This window comes from Mytilus edulis, chromosome 2 (assembly GCF_963676685.1).
Source record: "Mytilus edulis chromosome 2, xbMytEdul2.2, whole genome shotgun sequence".
NCBI lineage: Eukaryota > Metazoa > Mollusca > Bivalvia > Mytilida > Mytilidae > Mytilus > Mytilus edulis.
The window spans coordinates 75724457-75738535 of record NC_092345.1 but is presented as its reverse complement, the minus strand read 5'-3'; the positions used below and the strand labels follow the sequence as shown (position 1 = coordinate 75738535).

General features: G+C 32.0%; 1 protein-coding gene across 1 annotated transcript in view; it reads right to left on the bottom strand.

Moving 5' to 3' along the window:
- Positions 1-9709: 9709 nt before the first annotated feature.
- The window catches only part of LOC139512954 (ceramide synthase 5-like), a 28977-nt gene continuing 24607 nt past the window's right edge, over positions 9710-14079 (bottom strand). Inside the window, exons 10-11 of the mRNA XM_071300954.1 lie at positions 12227-12413; positions 9710-10951 (exon numbers count right to left, since the gene is read on the bottom strand). Of these exons, the coding sequence (XP_071157055.1) occupies positions 10844-10951; positions 12227-12413 (295 nt within the window). The 3' untranslated portion in view covers positions 9710-10843. The remainder of the gene's footprint in view (positions 10952-12226; positions 12414-14079) is intronic.

Sequence of the window (14079 nt, the reverse complement as noted above, 5' to 3'; positions counted from 1 at the left end):
TCATTCTAAAAATAGGATCTGAATAAATACACTTAAATATCAAGACTTTCACTGATACTACAAACAAGCCAACTCTTATCGCAAAATTGTTCCTCTTAGAAAGAGCTCTAATTTTAAAGGTCTAATTACATCTAAATTGAGCTTTATATTTGATGAATCAAATATGACATATTTGAGATTGTTTACATAGTAAAAGTTTAGATGGGAAAAACAGAAAGCGGTAGATAACAAAGGGATGGTCAAAACACATTCATGAGTCAAAGAAAGACGGGGAAAAATGCAAAAAACAAATTAAATGAACGAAAAATGACGAAAAGACAAATAGATATTTTACAGAACACTACTTAAAAATCAAAAGACTGAGCATCACACCAGAAAAGCAGGGTGATCTCGGGTGCTCCGGAAGTCAAGAGTAAACATATATTGTTGCTCTTGTGGCACCCGACGTGCTGCTGATAATCGTAAGTAGACTTATTTTGTTGATTTTATGACCGGACTGTGAAATTCGTTTTTAAACAATATTTTATTCATTCAATTGTTTTAATGTATGGTCATGTTTTGCATTTATTATATTATTCTGGACTTTGTTGAAATTTAGGCATAAGTGTTTTACACGGATTATGTGTCATAATCTTGGACAAAAGTTCTTAAATGCATAAAAAATACTCTAACCGCGCGTTTGAACAAATATTCTGACGACTCGAGTTTCCTAATTTTACATGAAACACAATGTGGCTTTAGGCAAGGCTATAGCACTATGGATAATTTATTTATATTACATTTTTTGTTTGAACTTCTGAAGAAAAGAAAGAAAAAACTGTATTGTGCATTTATAGACTTTGAAAAGGCTTTTGACAAAATTTGGAGGGATGGACTTTGGCATAAACTACTGTTAAACAATGTTAATGGGAAATGTTAAATGTGATTCAAAGTATGTACAAAGATATTAAATCAAATATTATTTTTAATAACAGCAAGTCTGATTATTTTCCGTGTAATAATGGCCCGTAAGGCAAGGGGAAAATATGTCCCCTTTTTTGTTTGCAGTTTTTTTTAAATGACTTGGAAATTTTTTTACAAACAAAAAACTGTAAGGGCCTTTTCACAGTTACAGAAGAATTAGAACATGAACTTGATCATGTTGATGTATTTCTCAATATCATTTTATTTTTATATGCTGATGATACTGTTTTGATGTCTGAAACACCACAAGATCTTCAAATACAGTTAGATTTTTTAAATGAATACTGTAACTACTGGAAATTAAAAGTAAATGTATCCAAAACCAAAATATATATGTTTTTCATATGGAAGATTACCGGACAATTTACACTTTGTTTTAGATGATCAAGAAATAGAAATCGTTCAAGAGTTTAGTTATTTGGGTATCTTATTGACAAAAACGGGAAAATAAAAAGGCGATTAAATCACAAGTTGAAAAAGGGACAAAAGCGATGTATGAGATACTAAAAAGGGGGAAATTTCATAGCCTATCAGTTTCTTGCCAGTTAGATCTTTTTGATAGAGTAGTAAAACCTGTTCTTTTATATGGATCAGAAATATGGGGATTCAGCAACTGTGATATTGTCGAAAAGGTTCATTTAAAATTTTGTAAGTTGCTCCTAAATCTGAAATCTTCCACTCCAAACTGTATGATATACGGTGAGCTAGGACGTTTTCCACTGTCTATTGATGTAAAATTAAGGATGATATCCTACTGGTCAAAATTAATTATTGGAAAGCAGTCAAAGTATTCATGTATTATTTATAAGCTACTATACCACTTGTATTGTACTAAACACATAGATTTTAAATGATTAATAAGTGTTAAAAATATGTAGGACTCTAAAGTGCGATGGTCACGCTAAAGTGCGATGGTCTACGCTAAAGTACGACGGTGTCTCACGCTAAAGTGCGATGGTTGTTTGTTCGCTAAAGTACGATGGTGTCTCACGCTAAAGAGCGCTGGTTGTCTGTTCGGTAAAGTACGATGGTGTCTCACGCTAAAGTGCGATGGTCCAAAGGATAAAATTCTAAGTATCAAAACATCTAGGTTTAAAAAGTCTTTTTGTAAAAGCTAATATGCTATGGTTTAACATATGTGATAGGCTTTACAATTTACCGGTAGTCTGAAATGATTGTTTCTAAATTAACAAGTCTGACCATGTACTAATTGCTATTAAGGTAACTTATGTTTTGCAAAATATTATTTTTCATGTAAAATGAATTTTTAACAAGTTCAATTCGAATTCGAAACGTATTGAATATTTGGATAATTGGTGTAGATTGCCGTTCACACTAATGTTACAACCTATCTTACATTTGTCATTGAAAATAAAAAATACAAAACTCGCACGTTCATTGTCGGAATATGCAACATTTATTTGTATAAGCTTTAATCAGGCTAAATGCGAGAGAAATGCAATGTTCGCCAAGCTTTCTCCTTTTTACGTAGCGAGTACAAATACATGTTTTATTATCCTACAATGTACAGTACGAACTAATGTCTTAGCAGACAATTTATAATTCACGCATGAAACATGTATTTTTATTTTACCGACGTTACTTTTCATTAAAATCGAAGGAATTTTAACGGGGATCACAAAGTAAACTGTCACATAAATAATGATTCGAATGTATCCGTTTGCTTCAAATAGAAGCAGGATAAGTATGCGTATACTGTTTTGTATTTATATAGTAAAATGGTCGACTGTAGTCCTTTCTTCCAGCACTCGAAAAAAAAACTTGTGATTCAGCCGACGAAGAACACGGTTAAATTAAACCAATTACTAGTACGTCATGGATATTTGGTGTAAAATTTGTTAATCAAATATTCCTAATCTATCTTCCGGCTTGTTCATTTTTAGTTTGTATTTATAATTTATATAAACCACTGTCAACGTCATAATCCAACTACGTTTTTAACGTCTATACTTTTGCGTACCATCGCACTTTTAGCGTATGGAAGCATCGCACTTTAGCGTATACCATCACACTTTAGCGAGACCATCGTACTTTAGCGTCCCCATCGCACTTTAGAGTCCTACAAATATATTCAATGAATGTGGATTTTCTTATATCTGGAACACACAGCTCTTATTAAATGATGTATGGTTGAAATATAATATCAAAGTAAGATTGTGTGATCAATTCAAACAAACATGGAACGAGACTATTCAAAACTGTTCCAAAGCCTTGAATTATCGTATTTTTAAGAATGTATAATTGTGTTTTGAAGAATATTTTAATATTTTAGACGAAAAAGATTTTTTGACATTATGTAAATTTAGAATATGTAACCATAAACTTCCAGCCGAACTTGGAAGATGGTATAATATAGAAAGGGAAAAAAGAAAGTGTAATTTATGTAAGCTAGATATTGGAGATGAATTTCATTACATTATATATTAATTGTTCACATTTTAGAGAAGAGAGAAATAAATTATAAATCGAAATTTTAGTATAAGGCCAAATATTGTAGTATTTACTGAAATTATGTCGTCTACAAATAGGACAGATCTCATTAATTTATGTAAGTTTATACGAATTATAAACAAGCGAGTGTGTCCACCTGAATAAGTTATTTTTGCCTTTGTTGTTGTTGTATATATTGTATATTTATGTTTATGTAGTTAATATATTGTTTTAAACATGCATGTCTTCTCTGTACCTATGTATTTGGTGATGAGAATAAAGATATATATATATACTCTATTAATTTAATTATTTATTCTCTGTGACAGTTAGGACTATAATTTGCATATACGTGTCTGACACTAATTATTCTTTTAATCCATTCTTATTTCTATTTGGCATCTGTTAATCTGCTTAATCCTTTAATTGCTTCTGAGAATTGCTTGTGCTTATATATTGTAATGGTTTGTAGCTTACATTACATCTAGTTTGGAATTTGTTGTTCGGTCTTGCAGTTCTGCTAAAATAATAGTTTAAGGAGCGAAAAATTCCTTCTTGATTTCCATACAGTCGGAACGCCATTCTACCCGACTATACTTTCACAATTGACAAAATTAGGCAGAGATTTTGGATACGACAATTGGTACATATCCGTGGTATATCTGTGACACATGTATTCCAAAAACAGTCAACCAAGTTAAGCTAACGGCAGCCGTCCTTTTGCGCCAATTACTGTTTTTCAGGGGTATCATTTGCGCCAAATTTTGTTTTCCAAATGTATCAATTGCGCCAATTTACCTGTACACGCATTTATCAGAAATATAAATGATTAATATATATTTATTCTTATTTTTGGCTTAAAAAGTATCATATGCTCGGAGGTATTTAACCATGAAGATGATCATCTGGAGAGAAATGACTAAAAATGCATTAGACAGTCAATGTACAGAGAGAGAATAAACTTATTGCTTTGCTGAATATTTAATAAATTTATGCCAATAGAAAAGAAAAGCTTGCAATGAGTTGTTGCATGTTAATGTCTAAACTAATTTAAATGTATGAAAGCTTTTCGGCTGATTATGTTTTAGCCACATATGTTTTATAGTCTCTCATAACTCTTTATAGAGTGGCTCTTGTTGTTAACTTGTGTTTTAAAAAGCTGTATATTTTATATGTAACAAGTGGTGAGACTTTAATAAAGTATTTGTCTTGTCTTGTATATGTTGATGACACAGTGCTTTAATTGTTCCAACTATGCGTATGGACTTTAAAGTGGAGTTACAAGCTACTACATACATTAAATTGGAGAGTACCCATGCAGTAGCAGTAAGAAGAAGATATATTTCAGAAAAGGAAACATTTGCCGTGTAAACTGCTGGTACCAAGTCCGTATAAAGGAGTAGGAAAGTCATTTTCCTTCTGATAGGCGCAATCGTATATTTAATTTTTGGCGCAAATGATACCATGTAATTTTAAAACATGTGGCGCAAACGTAGCATTGGAGAAAAAAAGTTGTGGCGCAAAAGGACGAATTTTTGGCGCAAACGGATCTCTCCCGAGCTAACTTATCATAACGTTCGTAAAACTTTGAAAAAGGATGACTTTAGCTTTACTTCTAAAACCATGGTTTAAAAGCTTCAATGAAAGAAACAGCCCTCAATGTATTGATGTCTTAATTTGAAGATTTTCTTTGGTTTACACTTATTTGAACACAAAATATAGGAGTGAGCGAATACATATTATGCATGTTTTTGATTTAAGATAAAAAAAAAAAAAAATAGTTTGAGTAGGTGCTAAAATGTATGATCTTGAAGGTACATCCCAATAATTACTTAAGAAAGATTGAAAGATTGGTCTGGTATTTGCAACGATTTGAATTTCTGTATTTTGAAAACAATATCCAGAAAACAATTATCCAATCATCTGGAAGGAGTAAGTTAGGTACAGCTTTCAGGCATGACAAAAAAATAACTGTGAAATGTAGGTACCAATGTGATATTGCATTACTAACCAATAACACATTATTAATTTAACTCTGATAAAGGTCTGTACGTGCCTCGACTCGCTGCATGTAATTGATTGAGGTTAAGTTACATGTATACTGAAGCATAAATCAACTTTAACTTCCATAGATGCCAAGACAAATTTTACAAAAAACTTAACTTGTAGAGAAAATGTTATAAAGTTGCAAAATATTAGCAAGTATGATGTGGTTGAACTGCATGCTGATGTAAAAATTGCTTCGATTAATCGTTATTAAGCCCCAAACCAAATTATATATAACCTCAATTGGTTGTGAGCATTACGAATCAATATTTTCTCGCGTGTAAATTTCGTCGCTAGATACGAGATATAGGGAAAATAAAACATGTATAAACTAAGATAAAGAGATTACTAATCGGCGCGCGGCTATGTAAACAATTTCCCTTAAGCTGTATACTTTATATTTGAAAAGGTAGACTACTTGAATGCTTCATATCTTGTTTGCATATTCTTTATGTTTCGAAGTTTTCGTCTATCATATATCCAGTATCCTTGACCTCATTTTCATGGTTAAGTGACTGCTTGAGAACAAATTATAGATTTTGGTCATGTGAATGTCTAACGTAAATAAATAGGATACTCATATTTCGTAAGGCGTCGTTTATATTTTCTTAAATATAGTTCTTGTTTTTATTGTTTAACTATTGTATCATGCATGTTTTATCTTCCATTCATCGTCTAGACTATTGCTGGACTCTCGGAACGAGTAGCGCTCATATATTTGCTGCAGAAGCCTGCTTTCTATGCTGACTTACACTATGCGGTATGGGCTTTGCTAATTGTTGAAGGCGGTAAGGTGTACTGTGTCAAAAGGTTAATGAATAGTTTTCTCAGTGGCAATCATACCACATCTTCTTTGTTTTTTTTGTTAGAGATTTGTGTCACATATGAATAACCAATTATAATGTAACTGAAACCCAAGTAAAACGGTATCTGAAGAAGGGAAAAAACTAAACACTCATGAAAATGAAAAGAAATAAAAACTCCGTCTTTTCCTCTAAAAATAAAAAAAAACCGTATAAATTAAAGCTTTCACGGACTGACCAGCTGCACATTTCGACAATTTATACTTAAATGTCTCTTCTGTTATGATTGAGGCGAAAATATTTAAAATTTAAAACTAATTTGCAAATATACCAACATCTATAAGATAAGATAAGATAAGATAAGATAAGATAAGATACTTTATTTTCCAATTATGGGCCCCAAAGGGCATAAACATTACAACATCAATAATTTTTTTCATAATACAATACAAACAATCTATAAGAAATTGGCAGTCAACATTATTTCTATCTACATATGTATATATCTGTAGTATGTTATTAAGCAATAGCTTTGTTTTCGATTTCAATTTCTAACAACTTTTCATGAAAAAGAAATCTTTTTATATGATTTAAAAGTTTTACATTTTCTGTTCCCTTATTTGATTTGATCTAGTTTGTGCTTTATCCTTACACAATACGAAAATTTTGAAACCCAACTTTAACTTTTTATCATACATTTTTTCTCCTCTATATGAGATTGACAAAAGACAGCACGCCTAAATTGTGAACATTTTCTCTATTCTGTATATGACACACCAACATAAGTTTCCAAACAAGCATTGGCGTAATTAATAGGATGCTTTCGATAAATATTATTGTTAGTTTACCTATTGCAGTCGTTAAAATTCCCGTTTGATATAAATCTGTGAAAAAAATTGACATTTATTAGACATGATATGAAATGAAATTCACATCATACTATTTTGGTCTGAATAATATTTTAGTTCGCTTTGTAGACGAACGTTAGGAATAGTGGACCTATTGTGTACGCCGAATGCCACCTTTTTGCAGCGGGCGACCTTGAGTTTGCATTTTGACTGATCATAACGTACCGAACGTATTTCGTATAATTACGTGGATATTACCAACTGCAAAATAACATTCGTTATCGCTTGTTATGTATTAATTTCATCAATAAATATTCATGAAAATAATTTTAAAGAACATAGATAAATTTTGGGTCCATAAAAGCTTCCTATGCGGTATGTTTTTTGCTCATAGTTGAAGGCTAATATGATATACAGTTGTTATAACTTCTACGTCATCTGGTCTCTGGTCTTGGCATTAATACCACATCGTCTAATATGTATACAGTTTAGAAAGTAGGGTCTTAAGCGGCACTTAGTGGCATAGTAGACTAAAAAAGAGGACAACCCCCTTCTTTATAATTCAGCACTCCATCAACATACTGATGATAACATGCCGGGAACTGATTTTACTATGCCGCGCGTGTGTGGGATTACAGTGATTAATATAAGTAAATAATAATAAAAAATTCAACGTAATTTCTTTTTCTTCTTTCAGTGGAAGTGTCTGTCTGAAAGTGACAAAGCGAACAAATAAAAATTGCAGTCTGAAAGAATAGTAGTTATATATATTGTGTCCTCTACTATTGTCTTTTTTTTTATTTTGGCAATTATTTTGTTTGCCAAAAATGGGATGGGTGGAGGCAAACACAGAAAATCCCTGAAAGTGAGGGGACAATTACTATCTTGCACCCGCCTTCTACGCCACTGCAATCAGAACAGAATAATGTGAGACCCAACAAACAAGTGTATAATAAATTCAACATAATAAAAGATGTGATATGATTGCCAATAAGACAACTATCAACCACAGGTCTAAATGAAGTGGATGCAAACAATCATATGTAACTATTCGGCTTTCAACAATAAGAAAACCATGACCGTAAAGTTGGTTATAAAATATCCCGACATAAAAATTTGAAACAATCAAAACGAGAGAACTAACGGCCTAATTCATAACAAAACAATTTACGAAAACACATATGACAGGCATGAGACATAAATAGTACTATTTAGTCAGAATTAACAATATCGCGTGTCTGTTTAATCAAGGAGATCCGAATATAACCAATAATCTGTTAGACTGAGTGGAACTGTTTTATGGTAAATTTAATTTCCTTTCATAGTTCCCTCTGAACGACAATCAGAACGAAGTCGATTTCTTTTTAAGCCGCATTGAAACCAATTTTAAGAAATATAAATAAAAATAGATAGCTATACTAGTGCCTCAAGTTTTTTTAATTGAGCACCCAGTGGGGATAGCGTCCTCAGCTCATATTGGATAAGACCAACTGCCGTTGCGTTGTAAATTGGTGGTGGGTACGCCAGGCTATGTGATATCCTTTATATCAGTATCTTGAACAATTGATTATAGGCGAAATTATACTGGTTTGTGCACCGATTTTATTCACTGTAAATTATTCTTGCACATACACACAGTTGCGTACAGTAATCAGTTGCTTATCAAGAAGCACGAAAACACAACTGCCTTTAAAAGAGGGGCGAAAGATACCAGAGGGACAGTCAAACTCATAAATCGTAAAATAAACTGACAACGCAATGGCTAAAAAAAAAAAAAAAAGACAAACAGACTGTGGCAAATAATAGTACAAAAGATACAACATAGAAAACTAAAGACTAAGCAACACGAACACCACCAAAAACTGGGGATGATCTAGGGTGCTCCGGAAGGGTAAGTAGATCCTGATCCACATGTTGCACCCGTCGTGTTGCTCATGTTATTACAAACATGGTAAATAGTCTAATTCGGTAGGTCACATTCGTAGGGGGAAATGATCGTAGTTACGACATAAGGAACAAATCCGATATACAATATAATTTGTGATACTGCACTTCAAATCCTTTTGGAAAGGTTGAGCATATTTAGTTAACTGCTTGTTTATAATGTTTTGCTGATACATCACTTAGTTTTATCGGCATTCAATTGCATGCCTTCTCTTTCTGATTGACAAATTGTTGAACTTCTGTCAGCCATTGTCCAGTATGCCCCTTCAGTTTAGATTGAGATTATCATTCTCTTCAAAAACGCTTGCAACCCCATCAGGCAAAATTAACGTTGGTAAACAATACTCAAGTGTTTTGCCATTCTTTTAAGGCATCGGTTTTATAGCTACTCACGTATTCCGATATTTACGTCATTGGCTTTCATTTGTATGTGTTTGAGCGTACCTATAATGAAGGTAAATTCATAGATAAAAGTACTTCAGGCACCAAAGTTATTAAGTGCTAATTTCAATACACTTGACTTTTGTATTCCCGTATTTTCTCACTGAAACTTCTGATGTTTTATGTTCAACTTTTTGAGTGTAAATTTCATTCTTGCTACAATGAATTTCTGAATGAGATAGTTTATCATTCACACACTAACTCTAGCAAGAATCAACGAATAATGCCATTTATTTAAAAAAAATATATAATAATAAAACATGTGTCAGATGGATGCTAAATTGCATAAAAATATACATAATCGTAAAAAATATATAATGATTAAAACATGATTATTAACACAGAGTTGATTAAACATGACATATTTATAACAGACATGTAATTTCAGTTGTAAAATAGAGTTTTTACATTTTTAATTTATTAAAAGAGTTTAAAAGCAATGACTAGAAAGAAAAAAATATGAAGACTTCGGCTATATACATGTAAGTATATTCTGCAAGATTTTTAGCCATACTCTAGGTCAAATGTATTGTTACTTTCACTATCATATGTCTAAATCCCCAACCTAAACCTAGACCCAGCCTCACCTGAACCAAGCCATCACCTTTAAGTATGTCCTTACATAACAATACAGTGTATACATAAGTATAAAAAGGCATGCACCTTTAATTCATATGTGCACTTTTTATTATCATGTCAACAGTATCATAGAAGTGACAGGTTCAGTAAAACATTTTTTATTTTTATTTCACCGCTAATCAAATATCAAACTTATAAATGTATGGTTGTATTAATTGCAACTTCAGTGAACATTTGAAGAGTAAATTATAATATCAGGTTCAGACAGATTTTTTAATAGTTTGCTTCTTCTCAGAATGTACACAATGGGAAAATGAAAAAAATATAGTTTTCGTCATGTCGGAAAAAACGTGTTCCGCGAACTATATGACGTCCCTTTAAATTGAATATCCTACAAAAATGCAAAATTTTTAGCTAAAAGTTATTAAAACTGCACCAACTAATGACTACTTGACTAAGAATAAAAAGATGCGATTAATGCAAAGTTTTATATATATAAAAAATTAAACTAAAACCTATAACGCCTAGATTTGTATCAGTACAAAACTGGTCTATTGCAAAGAGAACCTTCAAATAAAGCTCTATCAGTATAATACTGGTCTACTGCGAAAAGACCCTTAAAATAAAGCTCTAATTACCACTTTCGAACAACATTTTTATATGAAACTTGATTATATGAAATATAGTATGCATGACTATGTGATTTACAATATAATGTTAGTTTAAGGGCTTCCTGAGAAATAAAATACAGTATCATATCCGTATTTTTCATTGACAAAAACCGTCCGTGTCTAAAGTTTTGCAATTGCCATTTTCCTCTATTTTGTCATCAACTTCGATCTCACTTTCTTCGTTATCACTTCTTGCATCTTGAATCTAAATTAGTAAGGGTATACAAATACGGATTAAATATAATTATGTGCGTTTTACGTCTTTTGTATCAAAAGAACACATTATACAATATAGTATAGTGGAGGGTTGAGATATCACAAAACATGTTTTACCCCGCCGCCGTTTTGCACCTGTCCGAAGTTAGGATCCTCTGGCCTTTTAATTTTTTAGTCTTGTATGTTTTTTAAATTTTAGTTCATGTATATGTTTTAGAGTTTAATATGACGTTCATTATCACTGAACTAGTTCTCATTTCTGTTTAGGGACCAGCTGAGGCCCACCTCTGGATGTGGAATTTTTTCGTTGAAGAACCATTGGTGGCCTTCTACTGGTATCTGCTCTTTGGTCGGGTTGTTGTTTCTTTGACATATTCCCCATTTCAATTCTCATTTTTTTTCAAATAAACAAGAAAAGACATTTAAGTCTTACCAAAGAACAGTTTGCATCGATCGACTATTTGTGAATTAATCTTAAAAAGACTGAGCAAAAGACCAACCATCAATAGAACACTTTATAGAAGTCAGAAAGACCTCAATGTTATTCGAATAATGATATCCATGAAATGATACTGGAATGTTTAAATGATAGATAAACCAAGTTTTACTCCGTATTTTTGAACGTATTTTTGAAAAAGGAATGATTTCCACTTCCGTGTGTGTCACGATTGATTTTTTAGCCTTTTCATTTTCAAGTTAAACGTCAATAACACATATGTTTGTACTGGTCAGAGCAATGAAAGATAAGGCAATATCGTTTTTTCCTGTTTTAAAAATTGTTTGCCTTGTCAAACAGAAAGAAAATCTAATACAAATATTCGGGTATGTCTGTAATATTATTTCACATTCAATATACGTAAAAAAAAAAGAACGCATGTTTCTGATTCAGTTACAGAATTTTGAAAGACAAGATTTTACCATTTTTACAGGAGCCAAATAAAGGCAACAGTAGTATACCGCTGTTCGAAATTCATTAATCGATTAAGAAACAAACAAATCCGAGTTACAAACTAAACCTGAGGGTAGCACATCAAATATAAGAGAACTACGACACAACAGAAACACAACATTTTAATGTAACACGCACAGAAACGAACTATAATATAACACGGGCCATTTTCCTGACTTGTTACAGGACATTTTAATAAAAAAAAAATATGATGGGTTGAACCTGGTTTTGTGGCATGCCAAACCTCTCGACTTTAGGTCTTATCCTACCTTTTTCTTTCTATGATATTACAAAGAATACAACAAGTTTACTGACCTTTCCAGCAGTGAATTTAGCTGCAGCACTTTTAATAATTAACCCTGTCCATATTAAATGAAGAATTTGAAGTACCAGCAAAGCACCTTTGACAAACTTCATTAATGTACACGTATCATACATTTCTGCATATGGTCCCAATTCTCTAGCATATACAGGAAGATCTATATATACCGAGTATAATATCCTGAAAACATAAAAAAAGGCCGAGTTAGTCTACTCACTTATGCATTTTTACATGGTTAGCAATAAAGAGATGTTAAAATTTGGAGAGAGAAAACCCATCCAATAAGCAGTGGTTATTAAACCTAAAACCAATAAGAAGTTGCAAGCGTTTATATGCTAAACATAATCCCCTCTCCATTAGAATTCAAATAATCGGAAAAAGGGAAGTTCATTCGAGTCAGATACGAAAATCACTCACACCAAATAAACCATCATGAACTGTCACACAGCAAACAATTCATTCGGCAGCACTGGGGAAACGTAATTTACTAAGTATATTCAATGGTTGCTATGCTTAAAATATTATGTGACCATACTTTGATTATACTGAATTACTTAATTTTATATACCTTAAACCTACAAAAAGCATACTGAAACATAATTTAAATCGCTAATCATTTACTTTCGAATTTGATATAAAAAAAAAAAAAAAAAATGATACCTCGTCCAAAATATACCAGTCTTATACAAATGCAAAGTTTAGTTAAAATCGTTACACAAAACCTTTACATTGTCACAAATATACCGAACTTCGATGAAAATTCAAAACATCCTATATCAAATAACAAAATCAAAATCTCAAACAATCATTTTTATATTTAAATCGATTTTAATTTAATCACGTTATCTTACTGTTGATTTTTATTTGTAAATATCAATTTGCTTTAGTCTAGAATTTTAGTTTATTGAAGGACCTTTTGTCTTATTTTAAAATAGGCTTTATGTGCTAAAGCGGCGTAAAGCAACCAACAATCAATCAATCAAACACACCAAACGAATAGATAACAACTGTCATATTCCTGTCTTATTTCACGCATTTCTTGTGTAGAAAATGGCGGATTAATCCTGGTTTTATTACTAGCTAAACCTCTCACTTGCATGTCAGTCGCATCAAATTCCATTATACATAGAAAGGATTTTAATTTTCTTTAGAAAGGTCTGAAATATCGTCAATATGCTTACCTTATATAACGACCATTATACAAAAATTCTAGAAACAAGTTTGTGAAAATACCCAACACCAACGTACTGCTTTAAATATATACATAATTATATACGTAACGAACTATTTTATGACTTACATTAGTGAAGTTTGAAAGACTTGGAAAATTTAGCCCTTCCTCTTTCGTACATACCGAATGATAACGGGTAAAACGTATGCACCCTTGCTTTGTAACATATTAACCAATTTACATCATGCAGTCTTATTTCAGTTTGTCATTTACTCTTCTAAAAATTACTCTCCTTTAACACAGAAAAATTTAATATAAACACCATTTATTTGCAACTGTCAATATTAAGGGCGTGATCCTATTAACTTACGAATAAAACAGGAATATAAAACTAAATTTACATTTTGACACATAAGAGCACTAAAACACAGTTTGCAACGTCTTTGCTTATTATTTGTTTTTGCCAACGCCCATCAAAACTTTCAGTGTTCGAAATACTAAGATTTTTTTTCCTGGAGTAGATAACCTCAGCTGTAGTTGGTAAAATCCTTCGGAATTTTAAGTCCCCAATGCTCTTCAACTTCGTACTTTGTTTGGCATCCAGTGGCATTCGTGAGTTTTCTTGTAGACGAAACACGCGTCTGGCGTACAAAATTATAAGCATGGTGTCGTTGA